We start from the raw sequence: 27,979 nt of genomic DNA, 5'->3' as shown, positions 1-27,979 counted from the left end.
TACCTGTTGGCTACTCCTAGTGTGAGTGACAGTCTCCAGGAGGGTCCCAGGGAAGGGGACAGTGGTCAGGGAAGTGAGTGGCACAAAGGCCAGCAGAGAGCCTGGTGAGGTCTGGGGTGAGGTCCTGCTTAGACTGGAGGGGTGATCTTCGGGAGAGTAGAAGGCAGAGTGAGGGGAGCCAGGACTGACTTCCCAGAGGAGTGGCCAGCAGCTGGGCAGAATGAAGAGATGTCACAGGCCGTGTGGGGCCCAGGAAGTAGCCTGGGTGTGCGCGTCAGGGGATCTGGTGGGTGAGTGTTGGAGTTGGGAGCTGAGGGCGTGAAGGGGTGTCTGACGCCTGCCTCCGTTCGTTAGACCACGGGGAGCCATCGCAGGTTTTTGAGCAGGGCGGTGTGTGAGTGAGAAGCATGGCAGGTGTGTGACGGTGGGTTGAAAGTGCAGGACACTCCTCCCCACCCCCAGCATTGGGCTTCCTCACTGAATGGCTATGTCCCTTCGCGACTCAAAGCATGGGGAGAGGTCAGGTTGCTTGCATGACCCTTTATCCTCAGATTCTCAGAGTTCTGAGTCATTTGCCCCAAAAGGCTGAGAATCTCATCCTGTTGCCATCCTGGAAGGGGTGTCGCAAGTGCAGGAAGGGAGAAGGGGGAGTTCCAGGCCCCTTGCTCCCTTCTCCCTTTCCTCCCCTGTGGTTGGTGGGGGCAGTCAGTGAGGACACTCTGCCTTGCCCCTTGCCACAACTCATTTCCTCTAAACTGTGAGGACTCTTTGTTCAGCAGCTCAGGTGGGGGTGAGGGGGTGCATTCAAACAGTGACCCAGGGGAAGTCCCTTTAATAGTGTAAAATCGGGCAGATGGGGAAGGGGGGGGCGGGGGCTGACAGAGGATGCTCAGCGAGCTTGCTTACCCCGCTCAGCTACCTCTCCTGTCCTGCTTTGCCCTTCTCTTTCTTCCTCAAACAAGTGGGGGTGGGGGGTGGCTTTTCCTGATCTCTCTAAACATGCTGGGAGGACGACAAGCAGTGGGGTTCAGCCAGAGCAGGGGAGCTTGGCTGGGGCAGTGCAGCACCCCCAACACCCCAGTCCAGATTCCTTTACCCTCCAGCCACTTGGAGGAGGGTTGTAAAGGAAGGTGTGATGGAAGCCCAGAAGTACTTGGAAGTGAAGTGTAGTTTATTAGAAAACAGAACAAAGAACCTAGCCACCCTCTGCCAACTTTGTGCCAGGTGCTGGCACACCCACAGTGCCTGTCCTCCCCTCTCGGCTTCATGAGACGGAAGCTATGAGCCCATTTCACAGTCAGAGGGAGATGCAGGCAGCCCCAGAAAACGACATGACTGGGTCTCTGACCCAGGTTCTTGGACATCTGGCTGATGCCTGTTCTTCACCCCACAGACCCCTTAGAGCCTGTCCCCAAAACTTCAACCACACCTCCCGACCAAAACCAGATCCCCTCCCCCCACCCCAAGCCAGGCCAGCTTCCTGAACTCCTGACCCCGGGGAGTGGGGGTGGGTGGGTGTTTTTGGACTGGTAAAAGACTAGACCTAACGTCAGCTAGATTTTTAAGATGACTTCAGCAGAGACAGTCAGGACCACCAATGGACAAATATTCTTGAGAAAGATTTTTACATGAGGCCTGCAAATATTAAACATACAGGTCCCCTTTACTCTCTCTCTTTTTTATTGAAAATTAATTAAAAAAATCATACCCAATTAATGGAAAGCTTTGGACTTAATTTGAAAAAGTAACTCAAGACAATAAACTCGACTCCTTCTTTGGTTTTAAAAAAGAGTAAAGCCGGCAGAACCTTAGTATTTTACTAAGTGAGTTTTGTTTGGCTTTCTTTCTCTCTCTCTTTTTTAAAATTTGATTTGAGGGCAGGGAGAGAGAGGAAGGTTCAGGGAGGAGAGACAAAGAGACAGAGAGAGAGAAGAAGAAATATTGATTTGTTCTACTTTCGATGCATTCACTGGTTTTCTTGTATGTGCCCTGACCAGGGATCGAACTTGCAGTCTTGGTGTATCGGGTCGACACTAACCAACTGAGCTACCCTGCCAGGGCCTAAGTGAATTTTGGAGTGCCTGATGTCAGTCGGCAGGCATGGACCTCTCCGGACCTCAGTTTCCACCTCTGCAGAATGGGGATATTGACTTGCGGTTTCACTGCTGTATGAAATGCTTAGCACTGTGCTCTGTACCTCAGACGGGCTCAGTGAAAAATAGTGATAACGATGATGACAGGATTATAAGAATAAGCATTTCCTGATTTCAAAATATTAAGTCTTTCTTTGAACTCAACAAAAGGGCTCGAAGAACATCTTCCTTGTCCAAGCCCACTGTCTTAACTCCATTGGTGTTTCATGGATTAAATTGCGGGCTCAGGGCCCACGTGTGCATTTTGAGATGAAGACGATGGGCCTTGCAGCCCCGGTTTCAGTTCTTGCTGGGGTCCCGCCTCGGTGTCGAACTCACGGAGAGCCCTTTGCTGGGCTCATGTGATCCTGTGTTCGGCTCGTCAGAAGAGCAGTTACAGTGTCCTGCGGTTACCGGGTAGGAAGAGTCTTGGGTCGCTGAGAGAGGAGGTGGCTGTCTGTAAGGAGGTATGTTAGCTGTTCTTTGCATTTTTCTTGTGTGTGTGCAGGCAGAGCAATTAGACCAGTGTCCCTGTCCCTGTATCTGGAGGATGAAAATCAGGGCAGAGGGCTGTGGCCTGGCATAAGGCGTTGAGCCAGCCCCCCTGGGACAGGGAGACTCGAATGGCCCGAAGCCCACCCACCATCACCCCAGGCAGGAGGCAGGTGGCTTCCCCATGGCAGCCCTACGTTTTGGCACAGCAGCCAGGTGGAGTCGCCAGGCGTGGGGACGACTCCTGCTGGGCAGCCCCAAGGGCCTGGCACAATGCATGCAGTGTCAGTCTCCTGGGGCAGGGGCGGGGAGCAGGAGAAGGGCCAGGCCGGGCCGTCCTCTGGCCTGCTGCTCGGGGCGCTGGCGTGGGCCTGAAAGCCGAGCAAGCGTTGGGCAGAAAGCAGTGAGCTCAGGGTTGTTGAGCGCTGCTCTGCCCTCACTTTACCTGGGGGGCCTCCATCACACCTGTGACCCTCTCTGAGCCTGTTTCCCCATCCGTAACACGGGGACCCAGGTGTTCTGAGAGTGTCCAACACGGGCACCTGGCCCATGACGGACTCAATAAGTAGGGGTTTGTTAGTGTAGTTCACCTGGTGGCTGGATTTGGGGGGGTGTTTTTCTTTTTTCATTTTGGGATCATGTATGCCACCTTCATCCTGTGATTAACTGTGCTGGGTGGGGGCCATAGGAGAGGGAGCTTTGTGGGAAGAGTTCACAGCGAAGGGGGACCCCCCTCCCCACAAATGCTGCCTGGACCCTGCAAGCCTTGAACACTCAGCTCTGCCATTGGGGCTGCAGTGTCTCTGGAGGCAGAGAGCACAGGTCCCAGGCCGGCCAGAGTGGGGACCCCGTGGCTTTGGAGAGAGGATGGGCTTGGCGGAGACCCCCCCTTTTCGAGCCCCCTCCTCCTGGGGGCCGGCGCTGAAGCACAGTCGGGCTTTGTGCAGAGTCACGAGGGGCCGGCAAGGGGGAACTTCGCCCGGGCTTGAGCTTGTCTCGCAGGCCCCAGTTTTGTCAGTGGTTTTGAAAGAGTCAGTGGAAAGTGCTGACTGGGCAGTCCTCCTTCACCCCAGAACCGGGGCTGCGCTCCTGGCAGGGAGAGGGGAGGAACCTGGCAGGGAAGCCGCTTCGTCTGCCAGCTCACACCTCCCAGGCTTCAAGTGCCCCAGGTGCAGAGTGGGTGGCTCTCTGTGTGGGGACACTAACCCAGGGGCGGGTCAGGGTGGCGCTGCAGGTGATGGCTGATCAGGTGGGGCTGGGAGAGGGCCTGGGGCTGTGTGTGGGGCTGTGCCGGGCCCTGCATGGGGAGGACGAGGTGGCCTGGAGAAGCGTCATCGGCAATGCTGGTGAGAGCCTCAAGGGGAGAACAGGCTTCTGGAATTGGACCACTGGGGCTCTCCTCCCCCCGTTTGTCTTGCACCAACGTATCTGGCCTCAGTTTCTCATCTTTCTTGCCCCACAGGCTTCTTGTCGGGGGGAGAGGGGTAACCAGTTGACACAGAACGTGTCAAGGTTTGCCCCTGCCGAGTCAGGACTGGTCACCCAAGTCATCCTGACCCCACCCTTGCCCTCACCCCACATCCTGTCGTGCAGCAAGTTCCCAGGAAGTCACCCGACTACTTTTACTTTCTGATCCCCTCCTGCCTGTCACTGCTTTGCTCCCTTGTCACCTCAGCAGCAGGGCTTCCCTCTCCTCCCCACACAGAGCAGCTGTTTCTCCCTTCACCCTGATTTTCCTGTCTTGTGGCACCTGTTACCCCCGATCTGTTAGATCCTCGAAGGGGAGGCTTCTGCCTGCTTCTGCGTCCCGAGTGCCTGGCACGAAGTAGTGCTCACTGAACTTTTTGTCCTGGTGTTCATTGTGGTAAAATACACATAACCCATGACTTACCACTTAACCATTTCTAAATGTGTGATACACCCCCCCCCTTATCCACAGGGGACATGTTCCAAGACCCCTGGTGTTTGCCTGAAACTGTGGGTGGTACTAGACCCTATATAGACGTATACCTACCTATGATAAAGATTAATTTAGATATTAGACACAGTAAGATTAGTGACAGGAATAAAATAGAATACTCACAGCAATGCACTGGTAATACAAGTTATGTGAATATAGTCTCTCTTGTCAAATGTCCTGTTGTCCTGGATGCAGACATGCCGGACAAAGGGGTGATTCACATCCCAAGCAGGATGGAATGGAATGGGATGAGGTTTCCACCACGCTACTCAGAGTGGCACACAATTTAAAACCTATGAATTGTTTATTTGGGGGATTTTTATTTAATATATTTTTATCACAGTTGACTGTGGTAAGGGGGGACCCCCCAGGATGTCCTGTGTCCACCCAGACTTCTCACCACGCTGTGCACTGGCCCAGCGTGCCTGTCCTGTCACTGAGTGACTGCGTGACCATTCTGCCACCTCCTCCCACTTCCTCTGGATGGTGGGGGCTGCAGGTGATGCCTGACAGAGCGGGGCTGGGAGAGGGGCGGCTCTGCACACCCCACTGCCCGTGGGGTCTTGTGCCCTCTGGGGGGCTGGGGCCACTCTGCCTGTTCTCTTGGGCGTCCCCATGGGGGTAAGCTTACGTGTGTCTGACTGACTTGGGAAGCTCCGGGAAAGCCCCCCATGCCTGCGCTGTGGTTCAGGTCAGGTGAGTGGCCACCCGAAAAAAAGTGGGGCTGGGGTTTGCAGGGTGATTCCCGGCGGGGGAGGGAAGAGCAGTGCGGATAATTTGCACATACAGTCTCCCCTGCCAGGAGCTCACTTCTAATGTCCCTTCTAGAAATCTTCTCTGAGCCCTCTCCCGGCCCCCATTAGGGGCCCCTCCCACATTCTTCATTACAATCCTTATCAAATTCTTATCACTGCAGGGTGTACCTGTGAGTTAACTGATGTACCTGTGTGTTGGACCCGTTGCCATGTTCTCCCCAGGGCTGTGCCTTGGGGGAGAGGAAAGATATAAATCTTTCTGAAGATGTCTCAGGAGGAGCCTAGGACCCCTTGGAGGGCAGAGCAGGTGTGGGGCTGATTCTCACTTTTCAGATGAAGGAACAGAGTCTTCCCCAAATCACTCAGAGCGAGACCCCATCCTGCACCCTGGGTCCTCTTGAAGGGAGCTGTCCCCAAGGGCAGAGGATGGCCCTGTCTAGCTTGAGGCACATTACCTATGACTTGGGGAGCTGGGCAGCTGCACGGGAGTGGGGATAGAGGGACACCCTCAGCTTAAGCTGGGGGAAGGAGAGCGGATCTCGGGCACTGCCTGGCTTGCTGTTCTCTCTGCCGCCTCCTGTCCTGCACAGGCAGACACGCTGTCCCTGGGCTGGCCTGGACTCCGCCTTTGGAGTCTGCTGTAGAGGTGATTCTCCACCTCAGCCATACATCAGCATCGTGTAGGGCCCTTAAAAATGTGTCCGTGCCGGGACCCCAACCCCAGCAGTCTGATTAGATGACCCAGCAGGGGCTGGGTATCATCTTGTATGAAAATCCCCGTGTGAGTGCACTGGCTGGGAAGGGGCTCCTGTCTCCTGGGCCTCGTACGTGGTGGGGCCTAGGCCAGGCTCCCTGCTCACTCCACCCCAGTCCTGAATTTCACAGCAGAGGGAGCTGTGGCCCTGAGGGAATGGCCAGTTTACCTAGGGGCCCTACCCTGAGGGGTTCCCCGGGAGAGAGAATTGATGACTCTGTCAGTCACCTCTTGCTGTGTAGTAAGCCACCCCAAAACTCAGTAGTGTAGAACAGCAAGAAACGTTACCCTCGCACTTTCTGTGGGTCAGAAACTTGGGAGCGGTTTTGTTGGGTATTTCTGGCTCAAGGCCCCCGAGGAGGTGGCAGTCGCCATGTGCCTGGGGCTGCAGTTGTCTGAAGGCTCGATGGGGGTGGGGGTTTGCTTCCAGGGTGGTTCACTCACCAGCTTGGCAGCATGGTCTGGGCGCTGATGGGAGGACTCCGCTCCGTGATGCGTGGGCCTCTCCGAAGGGTTGCTTCAGTGGCCTTGGGACGCAGTGATTGGCTCAAGAAGCCAGTGCTTCTTGAAGAATTGGTCCAAGAGAGCAAGGTGGAGGCCATAGTGTGTTTTTATTTATACAGTTAATTTATTTGATTGACTGGGGTGACATTGGTAAATAAAATCACTTAGGTTTCAGGCGTACGATTCTATCATATGTTATCTGTGTATGTATTGTGTGTTCACCACCAAAGTCAAGTCTCCTTCCATCACCATTTATCCCCCCCTTTACCCTCTTCTACCTCCCCCACCCCCTCTCTCTGGTGATCACTGTACTGTTGTGTGAGTCTGATTTTTTTTTTCTTCATCTTGTCACCTTTTCCACCCAGCCCCCACCATCTGACAGCTGTCCGTCTGTTCTCTGTGTCTGTGAGTCTGCTTCTGTTTTGTCAGTTTATTTTGTTCATCAGATTCCACACATAAGTGTGGCCCTTGCACAATGTGTTTGTGACCTTGTCTCAGAAACCGCACTCTGTCACTTCTCCAGCGTCCTGTTGGTTACATAGGTCAGTCTGGGAGGGCACTAGATTAAGGCACAAGTACCAGGAGGCGAGAGGCATTGAGGGCTGTCTTGAGGCTGGTGACATGACCGCCCAGATTGCTCTGTCATCACACTTGTGGCCTCACAGACCCTCTGGCGGGGGGGGCCAAGTGGCCCCAGTCAGCTGGGGCTGGGAGCTTCTGCTTTAGTCCTCTGCGCCTCCCCTGTCATCAGATCGTAGCAGTGTCACTGCCTGGAGGTCATGGAATTGTCATGCAGTAGGGTCTGTGACCTCTCTGTTGGCTGGACCTTGCCCTGCCCCCACCACACCTGGTGTCCCGGCCCAGCCCTCCCCATGGTCACCCCCCGTGGTGTGCGGACCTGGGACTGTAGGAGTATAAATATAAGAACCATTGCTGTTTCGTGCCTGGCTGTGGGCTAAGCACTCTTGCATTGCCGCACTGAACCCTGGGAGGCAGGCACCCTTTCATCCCCACTCTGCTGACCAGGAGACCGGAGCTCAGGTCACTTGCCTAATCAGTGGTAGAGACTCATACCGCTGGCATTCAGCAAGTGACCTGGCCCAGAGCCTGTATGGAAACCATGGCTTTGTAGGGTGTCCTAAAGGAGGGGACTGTTTATTAAGTTGTCTCATCAAGTGAGACATAGCAAAGTGTGTATTTGTGATTGTTTGTGTGTGTCTGGGGGTCCTCAAGGGCCTTGGTGACGTGGGGGGTTCAGAACATAGCTGGCACCTTGGTTTTGAGGCGGGTTTTCTCTCTAGGTTCAGCCCTTTTAGGAGAACTTCCTCCCAGGGAGTGAGTGCCTGAGTACCACTGACCGTCCTCCTTCTCCGTCTCCTGCCCACGCCCAAGGCAGTTTCGCAAGAACTCCGTCAACTAGCGCAGTGACCAACTTTGTGGTCTCTCACAGTTCTGTGGTTGCTGACTTCCTGGAGGGGGTCCTGAGCTGAGGTGTCAGGTTCTGCTTGGAGGGGGGGGAATCCAGGCTGCAGGGTCTCACCCGAAGGGTTGCTAGAGGGAGCCACAGTGAAACCCGTGCCTGTAGGACTTTTCTGGGGGGTATAGGAGGCTGGCTAATCTGGTCTGGGATCGGTGCTGGCCTTGTTCAGGTTAGGAGTGATTATTCCCACTTTTAGATGGGGAAACTGAGGCTTAAACCAATGGACTCTCCAAAGGCCACCCTGGTTAGGAGCAGAAGTTATTGTCTGGGCAATTTCTTTTCCTCCAGGCCTGTCCAGAGTTGGTATGGTTGTCATCTAAGACCCTGACTTCTCTCTGGGCCGAGGGGGAATGGGGTTTTTCTGCCTCTGTTAAGATCTGGGATCTGAGTGGAAGAACACGGCCCCTGCTGACAGAGGTGACTGCCTCCCTTGCCAGACACATCTGCAGGTAGACACACACAAAGGCGGGGAGAAGGGCATGGGGTACAGGGGTGGGAGATGGAAGCTGAGCCATGGGGCTGGCCCCGGTTTTGAAAGGTTCACAGATGTTCGAAAGCCATCAAGACCAGCGCTTGATCTGATCTATTGTCAGAGCGTGATCCACTCACGTGTTTTTGCTGAAGCGGGATCTTTAGGATGGAGCTTGGGGTACAGCTGTTTGGGGGTGGGCGTGAGGACAGAAATTCAGACCTCAGCTCTGTCCTGGCCCATCTCTGCCTGTTTTTCTCTCTGGCTGCACAGTCATCAAGCCTGCCAGCTGAGCGTTATGCCCATCAGGGACACCCTACCCTTTCTCAGGCTTCTTTCTGTGTTCGCCTCCCCTCTGTCCACCACTAGGCTTCTAGCCAGAGGCGGGTGGTCGTCAGGGTCTGTCCCTGCAGGTAGCTATAAGCTGAGGTCCCTTGAACAGTCCATCTGAGTCTCTGGCCTTGCAGAGCGTCCTGGGAAATCCAGGCTGGCCCTGAGTGCTCACCTCCCCGAGGATGACCGTCCCCTGCCCCAAGTGCTTGTGCAGGCCATGACATTGGCTCTGTCCCCCCTCCCCGAACACCCCGTCTAGGGCTGCCTCTCTCCATGTAGTGCAGACTTCCCGTTCCTGAAAAGGCGTACAAAGCCTTTTAAAGATGTGTTTTAGGGACTTTACGCATCTGGTTTTGGGGAAGAGATGCGGCCAACAGACACTGTACTTAGAAAGAAGTTTAAATGCCAGGAAGGATGAAGGGCAACCCCCCCCCCCCCCCCCCCCCCCCCCCCCCCCCCCTCTCCCCCCCCTNCCCCCCCCCCCCGCCCGCCCTCCCCCAGCCTTTCCTCACCTCCGCCTGTGAGGGAGGGCTGCTCGTAGGAGGCCTCTGTGGACTGTGGAATGAGGCACCCATGCCCTCTCCCTTGTATGAGGATGGGCTTGGCCAACAGCCCCCATCTCTGGGACCTGGCCGGACCCCCAGAACTGGGTAGGTGGAGACATGGTTGGGGGCGGAGACAGGGTTGGGGGCGGAGTCAGGGTTGGGGGTAGAGACAGCGTTGGGGGTGGAGACAGGGTTGAGGGTGGAGACAGTGTGGAGCCTGATTGATGCCAGGCGTAACGTCCAGTCTGGTGTTAGGGTTGGGGTCCCGGCGCAGGCCAGGGTCTGAGCTCATGTGAAGGTTGGGGTTTCTCAACTGCAATGAAGCTCTGGGCCCTAGGAGAGGGGTGCCCACCTCTGTACTAGCCTCTTTGAGACTTTCCTCCCTCTCCTTCCCTCTCTGCGATGGCCCTTGCAGTCCTACCAGGTAACTGCACCTGACCCCATTTTACAGATGGGAAGGCTTGAAGGCTAAAGGAGTCAGTTAAGCATCTGATGGGACTTAGACAAGTGTGTCCAGGGGTACAGATGTGTGGTGTCCATGGGGTGAGTCCAAATGTGTTGGCCAGGTGGGGCCCAGAGAAGGGGTCACCTGGCAAGGGAGAGACTGAGCTGGCAACGGGGTCTCTGGGCTCCCAGGCCAGTGTTTTCTCCCTTTCCTTGTGTCTCCTGGGCTCACAAATTGCCCCTGTCCTGTGTCGGACCCTCCCCCACCCCGCCATCAGTCACTGGCCAGGCCTGGCCCAGCTCTCCTGCCTCTTTCACTTCCTGGCTGGCCAGCCTGGGTAAGGAGGACTGGGGAGGGTCTGGCTGGGAGGAGTTCAGGCCCAGCCCCTTCCCGGGGTTGAGGGGTGGGAGGAGCCCCGCAGGCAGACACAGAGCCCCTTTGTCTGGGCCACTGTGCAAAGCAGCTGGTCTGGGATTTCTGGGTGTTTTTTTATCTGAAGAATAATTGCATTGTTTGGGGGGCCCCTAGAGAATCCAAATCCCTCCCCAGACCTGCCAGGCAGTCCGAAGAGATTTCCCTTGAAAGCCCCCCACCCCTCCCCTCCTGCTGGAAGCCTGAGGCCGAGGGATCCCTCCAGGGAAATTGAGTTAGGGCTGCTGCCCTTAAGCACTAGGAGTGTGGGGTCAGAGGGGAGAGAGACTTGGAATTCCCCAAGGTTGGTTGGGAGGGGTGCAGGTGGCCCCCCACCCCCAGCCCCGGGAGGGCTTACACCAGCAGTCATGGGGCTTAGAGGAGGGGAGGAGCCTGCTGGTTGGAACGGGTGGGCTTGTTTTCCAGGGCTTCAGCTGGTGGAGGCTGGACCCTGAGGGGTGAGTCAGGTGGGCCAGCTGCCTTGGCAAGCTCTTCCCCTTTGGGTCTTTCACTTGGGTGACCTTGAGAAAGGGACAGGAAGAAGACACGTTTGGGAGTAGCCTGTGTTCAGAGAGAAGGCAAGGAAGTGTAGAAACACTATAGAAACAAGGATGTCTTGTTTCTGCTGAGGTGTGAATTTGGAAGGGCACCTGGGAAACTGGCCCTTTGTTGTAGTGGCCACTGTTGGGGGAGGGGAAAGTGGACTCCCAACACTGAGGAGGAAGGGGCACCCTGTTTTGAGCTGGATCACTGGCCCTCCTTGCAGTTGACTCCTAGGCTTGGGGAGGGGTCGTCAGTCTAGCCTGGGACCGTGGCCCTGCCCGGTGGTTGTGGGGCTGTAGCCTCACTCTGGAATAATAGGCAACAGTATTTCCAGTGGGGGGGGTGAGATGCTCCTGCTTTGAGAATAGGCAGGGGCCTGGTGGTTGCAGAGCAGAATCAGTACAAGGAACTCACCTTTCCAGGCTGCCTGTTGCTTTAGGAAACCTCAGTGGAATAGGCCTTGCTGGTCCACTGTCCAAGTAACAGACAACCATGCAGCCCCACCGCTGCACATCCACAGCACCCTGCACAAAGGTGAGCGAGTAAGAGAGCCGAGAGCCAGCTTTGCTGACGTGTGCGGCAGGGATGTTTCCCACGGGCCTTCAGCGAGGCTGCACTGGGGGTGCTCAAGGGTTTGGTGAAGCTGGGGTATGTGTGTGTGTTTGAGGGGTGTGAGTGAAAACCGAAGCCAGAAAGGTCAGCTAGGACCAGAGAGGGTCAAAGGCTAAGGCCTTCCTCATGCCTGGTAACATCATAGGTGCCCAGCGAATGGCTAGAATTTATTCCTGGTCAATGAGAGGCCTGGCCATGCTTGCCTTTGAGGGCATGGCTGAGCAATTCTGCGGAGGGGCAGGCCACCGCCTAGGGAAGTTGAAGGTAGAGGTAATAGTTTTTTAGGCTGTGGGGTTGACATGGCTTGACCGGATGGATAAGGGTAGGCCTTCCACCCAAAACTGCTTCAGTTTGGAGCCTGGGAGTGCTTGGCACTCCAGTGCTTTTAACTGCTGTGGGGAAAGTATAAGGAGATGTGTGGTGTCCCCAGCTCAGTTCTGGGCATTTCCAAGAGGGGATGGGCAGGGTTGGATGTGGGAGCCCAGGACTAAAACCCATCTCTAATAATTGACAATTAGGAGGCAGCTCTTGGAGGCTGAGTCTCAGGGTGACAAAGGCAGCTGGTGAGGATACTGAGAGAAGGGGGTTGTGGGGGGAGTGGGCACATACTTGGCTGCTGGAGCCTGTGCCCATTGGTTGGCCTCCTGGTCTTCGTCCATCCTTGTTTGGTGACCCTGCCCTGGGACAGGGCTTTTCTTCCGTTTCTTCTCTCCCTGCTGCCCTCTTTCCTGTTGGGCTTCTTGGGCAGCTTAGTCGTGGCAGTGTTGGCTCAGGGTCGTGGTGGCCCGCAGGCCAGAATGGGAAGAAGGATGAGGGGAGGGGCACGGGGGCACTGGGGCATCTTGAATGGCGGGGAGACGTTCCTGCAGAGTCTGGCCTGATTTCTGGAAGCTTAGCAGGCTTGGCCTGCTTGGAGACACGGGGTCCCCAGGTTCCCACCCCCATTTTGCCGTAGAAGCAGGAACAAGAAGGCAAGCGCTGTTGCCCTGTGCCTTGTGCCTCTCCTCCTCCTCCTCCTCCTCCTCCTCCCTGCTTGGCTGAGCCAGCACTTTTTTTCTTCTCTCCTTTATCTGCTCGCAAAGTACAGGGTGTCCTGTTTCTCCTGTGCATGCAGATCAAGGAGTGGATGTTGTTTGTTTATTTATTTATTTATTCCTCCAAGTCTACAGAAGGGCGGGCAGGCACTGAGGAGCATTAAGTGATTCTTCTTCCTCAGCAAGGCATCTTCTCGTGAAACTAAACCATAATTTGAAAGGGAAAGATGATACAAACCAGTGGCAAACAGGTTGCTCCCCTTACCCCCAACCAGATAACACAGCACCTGAAGGCCCGGTTCAGCATTTAGCTGAGGGCCCAGCACACAGTAGGTGTCCCCAGCGCCTGGTTTTCTCTCTCCCTTTCAGTTGGGACCCAGGGGTGTGTTGGCACCGAAGGCCGATATGGGGAACTGGGTACCAAGTCCTTATCTCTCTGCCCTCTGTGGGCTGTGTGAGTGGCTTCTCTGGCTTCTTGGGAGTCCCGGGGGTTGATGGGCCCAGCTGGACCTAGCTGTGAGTGTCAGGTGACCTCTGTGGCCCCACTGCCCTGTTCCACTGTGGCACCCCACATGCGATGCCTCCCTGAGTTCAAGGTCTCTGACACTGGGAACTTGGGATTCTTTCTGTGTTCATTTTAAACATTTATTTATTGGTGTATTTGTTATCCTCACCAGAGGATATTTTTTTACTGTTTTTAGAGGGGGGGCAGGAGTGGGGAGAGAAACATTGATGTAACAGAGAAACATCAGAAACATTGGCCCGCTGCTTTTGGTAGTCTCCCCTAATGGGACTTGAACCCACAACCTAGGTATGTGCCGTGACTAGGTATTGAACCCTCAGTCTTTTGGTGTACTGGATGTTCCAAACAACTGAGCCGCACCAGCCTGGGCTCTTTCTGTGTTCATTTTAAAGGCAAGCTGCCTTCCTATACCTCCCACAATCCATTTCTGAACCCGGTCCCAAAGACAGCCTGCTTGTAATTTAGCTACAGAACTTTACAAACGATGTTCACACAGGAGAAGATCGTGAACATGATGACAATGTCGTGACATCCAGTAGGGCCTTATTTGATGGTCACAACAATGGAGTGAGGACAACTGGCCACCACGGAGAGAAGGAAGTTCAGGGAGCTGGCTGGGAAGGCGCTGCCCAAGGCAGCAGTTCATTCAGACCTGGGTTTTTAGGTGTAGTGCCCTGGGAGTCTGGGGGGTTCTGTGATAAGACTTCAGTGGGGTAGGTCCCCCAATTTCATCCCAGCCACATTCTGGGTCCCCCTGCAGGAGCTCTTTGAGAAGAGGTTTCACCAATAAGGTTTGAGAACCACTGCATTGGTCCCAGATTTTTTTTGGGGGGGTGGGGGGAGGTGGCCTAGGGCTGGGGATAGGAACGGAGGCCCAGAAACAAGCACGTAGACAGAACCCCCTGGGGACCAGGGTGTGGGAGCAGGGAGGGCAGCAGAGCCGCATCCTGCTGTGTTGTCACTGGGTGCCCAGCAGTGGTGGCGTCACCAGCAGCTCTGAGCACCCCCACCCAGTGTGTTTACAGACCTGCTGGCCGCCCTGGGGGGGCGGTGCAGGCAGCCACGCCCTCACCTCTAGGTTTACTTCCCTTTGGAGAACCTGGGGGAGGAAAGGGGGAGGGGAGTAATGGACTCGAGCCAGCCTGACCCCCTTGTGGCGTGGCTGGAACATCAGGAGGGCTTGGCGGGGAGTAGGGTGGTGGAGGGAGGAAAGGACTGACAGAGGAGGGAAGGGGAGTGGGAAAGCCGAGTTACCAGCTGTCCTGGAGGGGGGCAGGGCACCAGTCAGAGTGGCCCAGCCCCTCCTTGGAGCTCTGGGCCTTGGGCACCACCTCCTGGCCTTCTGGGAGATCAGTTCTGCAGTGAGTTGACCTGGGCCTGGGGACTTTGGAGGGCATTTGGGGGCAGCTCATGCCTGGATGTGGTGTGGGCAGGTGGAGTGGATGGGGGGAGGCATGAGGAGCAGCTTCTCAGCTTGAGCGTTTTGGGAAAAAGACCCCTTTGCCAGACCTTGAAATGTGTGGAGAAGGAAGTCGGTGTGCCAGCTTTTATTTTTTTATAGGGAGCCAGGAATGGATATGCGAATAGTTACTGAGTAACACGCAGGCAGGAAATGGCACCCACGCTAAATGTCCAACTCTGTGGATCCTTATACATACATTGTAACCGCCACCCAGACCGAGATGTATATTCCTCCACCCAGAAAGTTCCCTCATCCTTTTCAGGCGCCCTCCCTTCTGTCCTCACGGATTGATCTGCCCTCTTCGTGAACTTTAAGTGAACTTTTTATCTCTGACTTCTTTTGCCCAATGTAATGTTGAGATTATTGCTGAGAACATTCCCTTGGGTGGATGTTACACATGGCACAATAAATTTATCCATTGTTCTGTGCATGGACCTTTAGGTTGTTTGTAGGCTTTGGCTCTTATGAATAAACCTACTATGAACATTCTTTAGCACGGCTAGTTGGTGGAATATGCTGTATTAGGTACAGACGACAGCCTTTTTAAAAAAAAAAAGTTTGTTTATCTTTAGAGGGGAAGGGAAGGAGAGAGGGAGAGAAATATCAATATATGGTTGCCTCTCATGCATCCCCTGCTGGAAACTGACCTGCAACCCAGGCATGTGCCCTGACTGGGAATCGAACCAGTGACCTTTTGGTTCACAGGCCCATGCTCAATCCACTGAGCTATACTAGCCGGGGCCAGATGACAGCTTTTTAGATGGCCCTGTCTGCCACCCAGCAGCCACCTCCCACCCATATTTGCCCCCTGTTGTTAGGTCCTGGATGCTGTTAGAATCTGCAGCTTCTGCCACCGAAACCTCAGCAAAGGCAACTGGAATCTAAGTTGCTTGGGTCAGGAAAGGAACAGGGACAGAAGCAGAGTGGAGTGGCCTCCTGGGGTAACCCGTGGACACCTTCAGATTTTTGTGGTCACTCTGGGAATAGGAGGGTGGCCTCTCCCAGCCCTTGGGCCAGATTCAGGGACCCCCTTGGCCTCTTAGCCATCGGCTCCCTAGCCTGGCGTCTCTGAGCAAGCTGGCTTAGTGTAACTGTCAATTTGATGTCTGGCCTCTGGTGCCGCGGGTCCTCACGGTCCACTGTTTCCTGGGCTCCTTGCTGCTTTGTGGTGGCTGAGGGGCTGGATGGCTGGGGAAAACAACCAGAGGTCTACCCGGAATAGCAGAGGCTCATCCAATACTGGCCTTGTGGCATTTCTGGGGGGAGGGCAGTACTATGTCCTTCCCACCAAATTGCCACCTCGTTGAGGCTGTGAAAGACCAATAAGTAGAAACCCAGAGGAGAGGAGAAGGGGCAAGGAAGAGAGAGTCCTCGGGAAGAGCAGGGCAAGGGAGGGCGAGCAGAGGGTCCAGTGCTGTGTGTGTGAGTATCTGGGGTCCGTGTGAGCATCCTTGGGTTGGTGTGAGCTGAACCGCAGCAGCTGTGCTGGGCCCAGCTGGTCCAGGGTCAGTAGTGCCAGAGTCAGTTTCTCTTGACTTTGGCCTTCTTGGTCACCCTCTTCCTGGCTGGCTTTTGTCTCTGAGCCCAGGGGAAGGAGTAGTGCCTAACAGGTTTTAGATGGGATTGATGGCTTTCCGGGGCTCAAAGTTGGCCCCCAGCACTCCAGCTTGCTGGTGGGGGCCCATAATGCATCCTTCCCTTCCATTCTCTTTCCCTGTGTCTCTTTTCCCCTCCCACATCCTTTGGAGATGGCCCTTATTTCCAGGGCCTCAAGGAGGACAGGGAGGGCTCAAGGTCTCCCCTTGAGGCAGAGCCCCTGAGTGACCCCTGGGGCAGATGGGAAGTGAAGGCATGTAGGGGAGCTGTGATAACCCTGCTCCCTGCAGGTTTCTAGGAGGCGAGTGCGGACGGTATGCAAAGTTGTGAACCCAGTGGCGACAGTGCGGATGACCCTCTCAGTCGTGGCCTTCGGAGAAGGGGACAGCCTCGTGTGGTGGTGATCGGTGCCGGCTTGGCTGGCCTGGCTGCAGCCAAAGCGCTTCTGGAGCAAGGCTTCACGGATGTCACTGTGCTCGAGGCGTCCAGCCGCATCGGAGGCCGCGTGGAGAGCGTGAAACTCGGTGAGTGCCGCCTCCTGTCCCCCAGTGCTTTGACCCCGCGTGAAACCTCATTAATTTAGCTGCTTCTCTCGGATAAGTGTTCCATCGTGCATGTTGCCTGGATGTTTTCCATAAGCTTCCTTTGCCCCTGTCAGTAGCCCTCTGAGGGAGGCAGGGTAGGGTTTGGGCCTCCATTTTTGGAACATGACCTGGGATTCATAATGTTTAGGAGGGAGGAGATAGCCAGAATCAAACTCTCTTCGTTGTGGACGGACCAGTTCCTATCTCACAAGAAGGAATTCTGCGAGCTTCTGTTAGTCATTACCTTTTGAGTGTGAATTAATGTATTATGACTGAGAGTTACCTGGGATGGTAGAAGTTCGGGGCAGTGGAGGTGGAAGGGGATTTGAGGCCTCCTTGTGGGTGATGGACAGGTCTTAGCATTGTCTGGGGCGTGAGTCTGTCCAGGTGCGGAGTAATGAGGACTCTGGAGAGAGGAGCCAGGTTGAGAGACTTACCCCAGGGGTGAGCACATAATGCCAGGGTCCTAGAAGTTGGGGAATTGCCTGAAATGCAGTTTGAGGCTGGGGCTTCCCAGCCGGGGGGCTCTGACCATTGAGAGGTTGAGCAGGTAGGAACCACGCACTCTGGGCTGCACTGACCATAGGATTTTGTGCCTGTTCCCTCACGGGCAGCAAGGCTAAGCAGATTCTGTGTGCACATTTTTGATGAATGGGGCAAGAGAAATAGGTGGTCAGGCTTAGACTAAGCAAGATCGAGACACATGGGGCCCTTCTCTCTTCTTTCAGAGACTTTGATCACGCTAGGAGTCTTCCCCTATAGAATTTTCTGGATGGTGTAGGTGAGGTTGCACCTGTCTTCACCTGGCACACATAGCGCACACAGGAGAGTGTGTCAGCAGTAAGGATTGAGGCGCCATCCGAGGCACTCGTAAACCTAGAGACGGCCAGCACGGAAGCATGGGGTTCTTTGCTTTACACCTGATTGGCTGGCCTGGAGTCTTAGAGACGGGGCTGCTGCCTTTGTGGTTTCTGAGTCTGGACAAGACAATTAGAGTCTCACGCAGAAGCAGAACATGTGAGGACAAATAGCCCAGCGTCAGCGGGAGCTGACTGTGAGACATGCTGTGCAGCGAAATGGTGGTACAGGCAGCCAGGAGGAAGAGGCGGGGCTTCAGGAGGTTGTGAGGATGCACAGTCCAGCAGGAAGACTGACCAGGGGGAGGGAGGTGAGTGGGTCTCAAGTGATGGTGGGAGTTGGGTGGTAGTGAGAAGGCTGAGGCTGTACTCGTACAATGATGTATGTGAGGAGCACCAAGGCAGACCTGCCAGGAGAGGGGAGAACATGTCTAGGCGAGGTCGGACATGCATGTGATGTGTATAAGACACCTGGGGCTGAAAGCCCAGGCTGCAGTTGGACTTGTTGCAGTGTGAGATGGTAGCTATGAATCTCAGCAGTAAGAGCAGGGGTCAAGAGTGGGAGGCCCCAAGGACCCAAGGATACTGCGGGGGGTGGGGGGTAGACCTGGAGATAGTAACTAGTACCTTTTGCATGCAGGGCTGTAGCAAGGATGACACAGGCAGAGGAGCATGTGGGAAAGGGCAGAAGTATCCTCAGGTTCGGGCCTGCTCTGGGTTGCCCCACCTCCTGGCAGAGCCTGGGGATAGGGGTGGGACACTGTCTTGCAGTGCTTCCGTTGTTCCTGCTTTGCTGAGTGGAGCCAGGAAGGATACCATATGTCTGGACATCGCTTCCCAGTGGCTGTGTGACTGTGCCCTGGGGTTCACTAGGGTCTCTAGGATGCTGGCCCTCTTCTGCTCCTGTTGGGAGTACAAACCAGGCAAGATTCTTTAGGGAGCCCTAAGCCTCAGGCTCTACAGAAGGATTAGTAATAAAAGCTCCCAGTGCCCATGAGGAGCCCACTGGAGATGGCATTGGGTTCTAAGCTTTGGGTGCCCTCTGGTGTGCCCACTTCTAATTATTCTGGTGTGGTGACTCTGGGGCAAATCACTGAGTCATTCAGGGTGGCAGTTATCTCAGCTGTAAAGTGTAATTCGTTCACTGAAAATCTTGGTGGTTGCTAGCGGGTGACCCTAATACCTGTCCTGCTCTGTTGTGGGGTTGGAATGATCCTTCTGGGGGGGGAGGGGGAGGCAGTGTTTCAGCCCTCTCTGAAGACGTTTCCACACCTCAAAGAGCCTATCGTTGTCATCATCAGGACACACCATCTTTGAGCTGGGAGCCACCTGGATCCATGGCTCCCAGGGGAATCCCATCTATCATCTAGCAGAAGCCAACGGCCTTCTGGAAGAGACTACCGACGGGGAGCGCAGTGTGGGCCGCATCAGCTTCTACTCCAAGAATGGCGTGGCTTGCTACCTTACCAACCGTGGCCGCAGGATCCCCAAGGACGTGGTTGAGGAATTCAGCGATTTATACAACGAGGTGAGATGCCAGCAGGGCAGCTAGGCATGGAGTATGGGGGCAGGGAGCACCTTGGCAGTGTGGAGGGAGTCAGGTGACCTGCTGGGGCCTCTTAGGATCCCGGCCATGTCCTTGCACACTCCCTGGATCCTGCAATTGGACATGAGGACGATTTGTGGATAGAATGATGATGAGTGGAGAATTACTAGATAAGAGATTATTGGTACATATGATTAAATATTTCTGCAGAAAGGCTATAAACATCTTTTATTAGATTTATTACTAGATACTTAGGTGGTGATTGTTGTTATTGCTTTACTTTTGTAAATGGTAATTTAAAAAAACTTTATTTTCTGGTTGTTCCTGGTATACAGAACTATAACTGATTTTTTATATATTGATTTTAGCTACCTTGGTAAATTGTTACTTTAATTCTAATACTGTATCTATTAATATGTTAATTTATATTCTAATTATGTTTTGGAATTTTATGTCTATGATTCTATACAAAAAATGAGAATTCTGTTTCTTTTCCTTTCTGATCCTCAGACCAGCATTGTCTAATAGAACGTTCCACTGTAACGGAGATGTCTTATACCTGTACTACCCAGTATTGTAGTCACTAGCCACACGTGGCTCTTGAGCTCTTGAAATGTAGCTAGTAAACTGAGTAAGTAAATATTTAATTTAATTTAATTTAATTTAATTTAATTTTAAGTTGCTACAGATGTCTAGTGGCTACGGTATTGGACAGCACAGCCTAAGACTATTTATTTTTCTTGCCTTATTGCATTGGCCAGTATTGCCTGTACAATGTTGGATAGAAATGGCAAATATCCTTGTCTTATTTAGGTTTTAAAAAATGTTAATATTTTTAGTATCTTTCAGTGGTGCTGTGAACTGCACTGGACAAGCAAGGTAACATGTAGGCTCTGCCCTCTGATACCTTGTCATTTATACTATAAAGAGCCTTTATTCTAGGTCCGTAAATTGTCCAAAAAACACCAATTGTACGTTTTCTACAACTCTTGGGCATGGGAATGGAGAAATGACCCTTGTTTTGGGGTAATCCCTGCTCGCTGAGACTGGCTTAATGTGTGTGAACCCACAAGGTATGTTGTGTACAATCCCTTGGTATTATGTGTTTTCACACATGTGCAAAGAGACTGAATTATTTATATTTATTTTATATTTTTTAAAAAGATTTTATTTATTTATTTTTAGAAAGAGGAGAAGGGAAGGGGAAAGAGAGGGAGAGAAACATCAATGTGTGGTTGCCTCTTGCATGCCCCCTACTGGGGACCTGGCCTGCAACCCAGGTATGTGTCCTGACTGGGAATCGAGCTGGTGAACCTTTGGTTCTCAGGCTCTCTGCCACTCAATCCACTGACCCACCCCAGCCAGTGTGAGACTAAATTATTAATGAGTAGATAAGAACCAGGATTCTTCAATATACAGCTTCCTGGTCTACTGGGGATCAGTAATGCTTCGATTCTCAGGTTGTGAGTGTTTCGAGCATGGATACCTCTTGAGAATTACCTCCAGGGTCCACAACCTACTTGTTCTTTTAAATGTTCTTAAAAGTAGATCATTGTGAACTTCTGCCTGTGGTTTTGGTTTTTGAAATCCAAGAGTGTGAGTTGTAGAAAGTATGATGAATAAGGTAGGTGTTATCAGTCTGGGTGGTGATGCTTTGGGTCTGAGGGCAAAGGTGTTAATGATGAGGTCCAGATAGATTTCCCTGTGTGGCTGTTAACCTGTACTGGAGGCCATTCTCGAGAAGTGGGCTCTAAGCATGTGAGCCCTGCCTAAGGGTGGTTTCCTAACAAATATGCAGCCTCCCTCCAAAGGTGGTGACTTTGAAGGGCTTCTCATTCAAATGCATTATATTTGTTAACAGATAAATGAGTTGCGATAATATCATAGAGTTTACTCTCTGGAGCGAGGCTGCCTTGACTCAAATACCAGCCTCTGCCATTTATTAGCTGTATAATCTTGAGTAAGTTATTTAGCCTCTCTTGAGCCTTACTTTCCTCATCTGTAAAATGGACATAGTTTTATCTTCTATTCAGTATCATGAGGATTAAATGAGATTCTGATGAAAAGTGCCCATTGAGAATTGGGGTGAGTATTAGCTGTTACAGGCTTGTCCCATTTCCCTTGGGTCACATTGGGAAGATGTCACTTAACCCAGGTCTGGAGATGGTACCCATATGAAAAACCCATGCTCAGTTATGTCTGACTTGGTTGGTGACTGACAGAGAGAGTCATGTAGATGGACTAAATTTATTACTAAATTTGTTACTCCTCAGCTGGGCATTTTGGCCTCTAGTCAACATAAGCATCTGTGACTGAAGGGAGGAAAAACAAACAGTTTAACTCATTTACTTCTTTATATTTTACACTTCAGAGGCATGTTTAATTCATTTTTCTCTCTCCTGTGGCGGCCTTTTCCTCGAGTGGAATGATTGGGGGTGGTCAGTGCCACCTTCCTTCCTCCACTCTGCAGCCTGAGGGTCCATGCCAGGACTGGGTTAAAGGGCAGAAGTCATTTCTGCATGTGTGCTTTAGGAAGGGAAGCACACCCTCAATCGGCACTAGCCACCGCTGTTTGGCCAAGGAGCCTGCATTTGCCAGTGTTCAGGGAGGGAGCGTGGGCCTATGGGCATGCTCACAACCCTTCAGTGATGTGAGAGTTCTTGACAAAACCCTTGGTCTTTCCTGCCACAGCCCCTGCCCGCCTTTCCAAAGTCATCTCTTGCAGCTTTCTCTTTCCTCGCTGATCACGTCAGCAACACTGAACCACTTTGAACACAGTGCATCTTACGTTCTCTTTCTCCCCTTCTCCCTCTCTTTCACCTTTGAGGATGCTGCTCCTTTCGTCTGAAACACTTTTCCTCTCCCTCCCACTGCCCACCTGGCTATCGCCTGACTGTCCAAGGCTGCCTGGGCTGATCTCACCTGCCCGGGGCTCTTTCCTGCTGTGGCATGTTTTATGACGTCTCCCCAGCTGGAGTGAGGGCAGACGTTCAGGACTGTGTCCATCTGGTTCACTTTTACAACCTGCGTCTGGCAAAGAACACAGTAAACATTTGTTGATGACTGTTGGGGCCTGGATCTTGCCTTTGGGGAGTCCCATGTCTGACCCCAGGGCTGGCTTCCTTTCCTCGGCAAGACCTGCCCAGTGTTTGGTGGGGGTGATATACCAGGCAGGCGGGAAAGGCAGTGGGACCTGCCCAAGGGGTCGTTCATTCCTCTCCGTTGTTGAGATGGGGGTTGAAGTTCTTCAAAAGATATGCCTGTGGGACGCACCTCCGTTCTTTGGCACACGGGGGCCTCCTTGCTCTCCACGTGCCTGCCCCTCCACAGCCCTCTTTTTTTACCTGAGTCCGAGTCCCCAGTCAAGGGAGCAGCCTGTGTGGATGTGAGCAGGGCCAGGCAGCATCTGCTGGGAGTCAGACCTCAGAACCCCTTGCTTCTCCTCTCTCAGGACACTGGCCAGGTCCTGGTCACCGTGGCTCTGCTGGTTGGCGTGTTGTCCTGTAGACGGAAAGGTTGCAGGTTCGATTTCTGGTCTGAGCACATACTCAGGTTGCAGGTTCAGGCACTGGTTGGGGTGCATGTGAGAGGCATCTGGTCAGTGCTCTTTCACCTCAGTGTTTCTCTCTCTCTAGCGCCCCCCCTCCCCTTCTGTCTCACTTAAAGCAATGAAAAAATGTCCTCGGGTAAGGGTTAAAAAAACCAAACCAAACCAAACACATTGGCCAGGTCACCATTCCAGACGGCCCTCGTGGGACAGTGAAGCAGATATGCCTGGGCAGAGGCGCCAGGGAAGGGGCTTGTGCATTTGTTTCTTGGAAAAGGGAGACGTGTGCAGACCCGGGTGCTAAAGCCGCAGTCCGCTTGGCCGTGGAGAGCCCACGAGGGGCGGTTCCTTTTCCACAAACCGTACGGACACCAAATATTTCACTTTTCTAAGCGAGGGCTCAGCAACAGGGCCTCCAGGGCCCACCCCACCTCCCTCACAGCCCAGGAGGCCTTGTCTGGCACCGGGAGGAGGCTGGCTGCTGGGGGAGCTGGCCACCCTGGAACCATGACCCTGTTGAGTCCCACTGCTGCGTTGAGCGCCACAGTGATGATGTACCGAGGGGAGGGAGAGAGGTCACAGGCTTGGTGTATCCGGGGGCACCGGGAGGTACTGGGGCTCTTTGGTCTGAGGTGGAGTGTGTTTTCAGTCTCCTCGGTCTCTCCGGCAGGTCTATAACTTGACCCAGGAGTTCTTCCGGCACGGTAAACCAGTCAATGCTGAGAGTCAGAACAGCGTGGGGGTGTTCACCCGCGATGAGGTGCGCAACCGCATCAGGGGTGACCCTGACGAACCGGCGGACACCAAGCGCCTGAAGCTCGCCATGATCCAGCAGTACCTGAAGGTATCTTTCTGTGTGTGGGAGCTTATCTGAGTGCCAGAGTGAGGAAGACCATTCTAGGGAATGTGGGTCCGAGGGGGGCACGCTGTTCCGAGGTCCAACTCGGACTCCTGGCCAGCCCCGGGAGTCGCCTGGCTTCCCTCTGGCTCTTCCCGCAGGTGGAGAGCTGTGAGAGCAGTTCGCACAGCATGGACGAGGTGTCCCTGAGCGCCTTCGGGGAGTGGACGGAGATCCCCGGCGCCCACCACATCATCCCCTCAGGCTTCATGCGGGTTGTGGAGCTGCTGGCCGAGGGCATCCCAGCCCACGTCATCCAGCTTGGGAAACCCGTCCGCTGCGTGCACTGGGACCAGGCCTCGGGCCGCCCCCGGGGTCCCGAGATTGAGCCCCGGGGCAGGGGCGACCACAATCACGACGCCGGGGAGGGCGGCCAGGGCAGAGGGGAGCCCCTGGGAGACGGGCGGGACGAAGACGAGCGGTGGCCGGTGCTGGTGGAGTGCGAGGACTGCGAGGTGATCCCGGCGGACCATGTGATCGTGACCGTGTCCCTGGGCGTGCTCAAGAAGCAGCACGCCAGCTTCTTCCGGCCGGGCCTGCCCGCCGAGAAGGTGGCCGCCATCCACCGCCTGGGCATCGGCACCACCGACAAGATCTTTCTGGAGTTCGAGGAGCCCTTCTGGGGCCCCGAGTGCAACAGCCTGCAGTTTGTGTGGGAGGACGAGGCGGAGAGCCGCCCCCTGACCTACCCTCCCGAGCTGTGGTACCGCAAGATCTGCGGCTTCGACGTCCTCTACCCGCCTGAGCGCTATGGCCACGTGCTGAGCGGCTGGATCTGCGGGGAGGAGGCCCTGGTCATGGAGAAGTGTGACGACGAGGCGGTGGCCGAGATCTGCACGGAGATGCTGCGGCAGTTCACAGGTGCGGGCCCGCCCCTGCGAATCCCGGGAGCCCTGGGTAGCTCTCCTCTGCACCGATTGTGAAACTGGGTGGCGTCGCCGCTGGGAGAGCTGCCACCGGGTGCCACGTCTCAGCCCTGGGCTCCTAAATTGCGGGCTCTCGCCTGTCTGGAGCTCAAAATGTTCAAAACCATAGGCTCTGTGTTTCTCTTCCCTAAGGGCTGATGGTACTGACCGAGCTGTCACCGCAAAACCTCAGATTGCCCGTGTCTTCCTCATTGCCCTGCTAAGAGATGGATTTGTGTTTTATTGTTGGATTCTTTTGGTTGAACATCGTTCATCCACTCTCCCTGGGAAGTCCCACAAGAACCCCTGGTGCTGGAAGGAGACGTGCTTGTCTAGAATGTTCTTCGGATAGGAAAATTAAGGCCCAGAGAGATGTGGTGGTTTTCTGGGGTCACAAGGGGGCGTGAGGGGTACACAGCTTGAACCTCAGTCTCCCCCTCCTCCATCTTCCCCGCCTGCCCACAGCAGCCTGGCCCTCTTGGGAGCCCGGAGGTGGATGGGAGGTGCTCTGTTCAGGGCGTCTTCTGCGTGTAGCCATTTCTTACCCTCCTTCCTCTTGGCTCTCCTGGCTCCCTAACAGGGAACCCCAACATTCCCAAACCACGGCGAATCCTGCGCTCGGCCTGGGGCAGCAATCCCTACTTCCGAGGCTCCTATTCGTACACGCAGGTGGGCTCCAGTGGGGCAGACGTGGAGAAGCTGGCCAAGCCCCTGCCCTACACGGAGAGCTCCAAGACAGCGGTGAGTGTGGGTGTGAGCAGGCTGTGGTGGGTGGGGAGGGTCCTGGAGGGGTGGGTGTGCATACCCGCACGTGTGTTGGCCCGGGGAGGGGGGAGGGAGAAGGGTGGCCTTCACGGGGGGTGCCAAGGTGAGACAGGGGTGGAGGGCTTCCTGGAATGGAAGAGAAGACAAATTGTGCACTTAACATCTGGAAGAAAAAATGGGATCAGCCTGAGACCTTAAACACCTTCTTGAGGTTCTGACACCTCAGCCGTGGAGTGCTGTGTGGGCCGGTTGGTAGCTGTTCGTCACATTTCACTGAAGTCAGTTAAACTGCAAACTAATACATTAAAATGGTAGTTTCTCAGCGGCACCAGCTGCATTTCAGGGTCAGTAGCCACAGGTGGCCGGTGGCTGCCACCGTAGGTTTCGTAGCTCCGGAGCCTTTCCGTCATCATGAAAAGTTCTGCTGGACGGCGTCGACCCAGTGGAACCAAGTTTTCCCATGTGTTTTCCCTTTTTGCCCTCATTGTTTTAGAATGTAAAATTGAGAATACCTGTTCTCTCCCAAATTATGTCAACTATATAATAAATAATACGTAAGGTAAATAATAAATACAAGAGAAATAATTATGTATATTTCTGCTCCGATAAAGTGGACTTTGAATCCTTCCCTATAAGCATGCACATACAATAAATGTTAAAAAACCCCAACAAAATCTAAAACAATTTTTGTGAGTGTGGAATTGGTATTTCCACCAGCCCCTCTCCATCTGCCTGTGTGGAGTCAACAGCCCGCAAGGTGCACTGTGCCGGGTGGAGCGAGGAGGAGGCGCTCACTGCTGCCCCAGCCATCTCTTAAAGAGCAAAACAAAACCGAAAGGACTGTGGTTTGAACCAGGCAGAAGGTTACTTGTATCTCACTGAGGGAAATCCAGGGCCAGTGTCAGGACCTGGCATCACGAGCGCCCCGCGCCATCCTCAAGGCTTCCGTGTGGTCCCAGAGGGTCGCAGAGGCTGCTGCTCTCACGTCTGTATTTTAGGCTAGAAGGAGGGGACCCTCGGGGCTGCATCGGTGTCTCTGAGCAGCAGTGCCTTCGAAGCTGACTGGCAGGAGCTCAGGCACATGACTGCCCCAGCTGTGGGAGAGGCTAGGATACATCATTTTTATTCTGGATGGCAGTGGGCCCAGTTAAAGAGCAGGGCTTTGTTACTGAGGAGAAAGGAGAATGGATGTGGGAGTAGGCAGCCTTGCCCTCTGCCCTAATACGAGTTCCCCCTTTCAGTTTTATCACTGCTGTGTGCTCCTTTTTGGTGGGTTAAAGCCTCCCTACTCGGTCGGAGTGGGTGGTCTGTGGACCAGCAGCTCCAGCATCACGTGGGAGCGTGTTAGAAATGTGGACTCCCAGCCCACTGCAGACCTGCCAGGGTCCCCGTGTGGCACCTTTGCACATTCAGTTTGAGACGCCTTGGGGTCAAGTCTGGACTCAAGCTGAAAATGGGAGCGCTTGTGCTTTGCCTGGACCCCAGCTAGACAGCCTGTGTTCTCGAGGTTGAGACCTGGCTGTACCAAGATTGTCACTGTCCCCTGAACAAGGCCTGCCTTGGTGCATTTTTGCCCCCACTTCTTTTTGAAATGTCCTTTGCCTATTTACCTACTGTCTTCCAAGAAGCAGCCCCAGGTCCTGTCCTCTGGGAAGCTTTGTATGTCCATACCCCGCCCCCCCCAACCACGAACCTCTTTTTCTGGGCTCTCAGCACCTCACCCGAACACCCATCATGACACATATGACACCATTAATAATTGGGTTTCGTGTCTGGCTTCCCCACCAGCAAGGAAGCTCCTCAAAGCAGCAGCCTGGTCACCTTTTATCTTCCAAGTGCCCAGAACAGTCCCTGGATCCTAACAGGGGCTCCATAAAGGTTTGTTAAATTGCCGCCTGACTTTATTGAGTGCTTGTGTTCTTCCAGGTTCTAAGTGCTTTAGATTCATTATTTCACTTAATCCTCCCACCACCCTTGGAAGCAGGTGGTGTAAACCCATTTTGTGGATGAGAACACCAAGGCTTAGGGAGGTTAATCTGCTTTCCCTGAGTTCACTGCTAAAGAGGCAACAGTGAGCCTGTGAGACTGCAGGGCCAGGACCCCTAAACGCCTTGGAGCAGACAGAACTGAGGCCTGGTGTTGGGGCAGAAGCAGGGGAAGGTGGCCAGGTGGGGTGGGCAACTCTTCATCCCGTGCAAGCAGCAGTCCCTGCATCTCAGATGCCTGCTCGGTCCTCTGACTTGTAGGATGGATGGGGGTTTCCGGGGCAGACAGGTAGCCTCTCGGCCTCTCTCGCCCCCCCACGCTCACCCTCCCCACCCCCGCCCAGCCCATGCAGGTGCTGTTCTCGGGGGAGGCCACCCACCGCAAGTACTACTCGACCACCCACGGTGCTCTGCTTTCCGGACAGCGTGAGGCCGCCCGTCTTGTCGAGATGTACAGAGACCTCTTCCAGCAGGGGACCTGAGGGCCCTGTTCCTGCCGAGCGTGTTCCGTAAAGAACCACTAACTCGTGACTGCCAGCCCTGCCCCTTGATGCCCTGTGCTCCTCGTTTCCTAATCCTCTGTAGAATGGATTTGTATCTTTGGTAGAGCTAGACACCCTGACTGGCTTCAGGCCTGGCCCTGTAGCTTCTTTCCTCCATGCCCGGTGGTGACCAGGGTGGGGCCTGCTGATTTACCTCTGTGCTCTGACCTCCGACCTCCCGTGCTTCCCACCTCTCCCCCTCCCCTCTTCTTCCCTCCCCTCCTGCCTTGTTACTGAAAGTGCCTTCAACACTTTGCATTTTGGGATAATAAAAGAGGCTTGTCCTTCCCGTGCTCCTCA

The 27,979-nt window shown here is 54.2% G+C and overlaps 1 protein-coding gene across 4 annotated transcripts in view; it reads left to right on the top strand.

Annotated features, from left to right (window-relative positions):
* SMOX (spermine oxidase) overlaps positions 1-27,979 on the top strand; it is a 35,903-nt gene extending 7,924 nt beyond the window's left edge. For 2 of the 4 annotated variants that reach the window (XM_037051709.1, XM_037051710.1), the window contains exons 2-8: positions 16,341-16,574; positions 18,793-19,019; positions 23,255-23,428; positions 23,584-24,343; positions 24,968-25,128; positions 26,941-27,030; positions 27,482-27,979. In XM_037051709.1, coding sequence (XP_036907604.1) covers positions 16,367-16,574; positions 18,793-19,019; positions 23,255-23,428; positions 23,584-24,343; positions 24,968-25,128; positions 26,941-27,030; positions 27,482-27,619 — 1,758 coding nt within the window. In that variant the 5' untranslated portion in view covers positions 16,341-16,366 and the 3' untranslated portion in view covers positions 27,620-27,979. Of the gene's footprint in view, positions 1-15,280; positions 15,396-16,340; positions 16,575-18,792; positions 19,020-23,254; positions 23,429-23,583; positions 24,344-24,967; positions 25,129-26,940; positions 27,031-27,481 lie in introns of those variants that run through there. The other 2 variants (XM_037051711.1, XM_037051712.1) reach the window with 2 other exon arrangements.

The sequence above is a fragment of the Sturnira hondurensis genome, unplaced genomic scaffold (assembly GCF_014824575.4).
Source record: "Sturnira hondurensis isolate 20B ecotype Veracruz unplaced genomic scaffold, ASM1482457v3 Scaffold0007401, whole genome shotgun sequence".
NCBI lineage: Eukaryota > Metazoa > Chordata > Mammalia > Chiroptera > Phyllostomidae > Sturnira > Sturnira hondurensis.
This window is presented reverse-complemented; position numbering and strand designations above follow the sequence as displayed.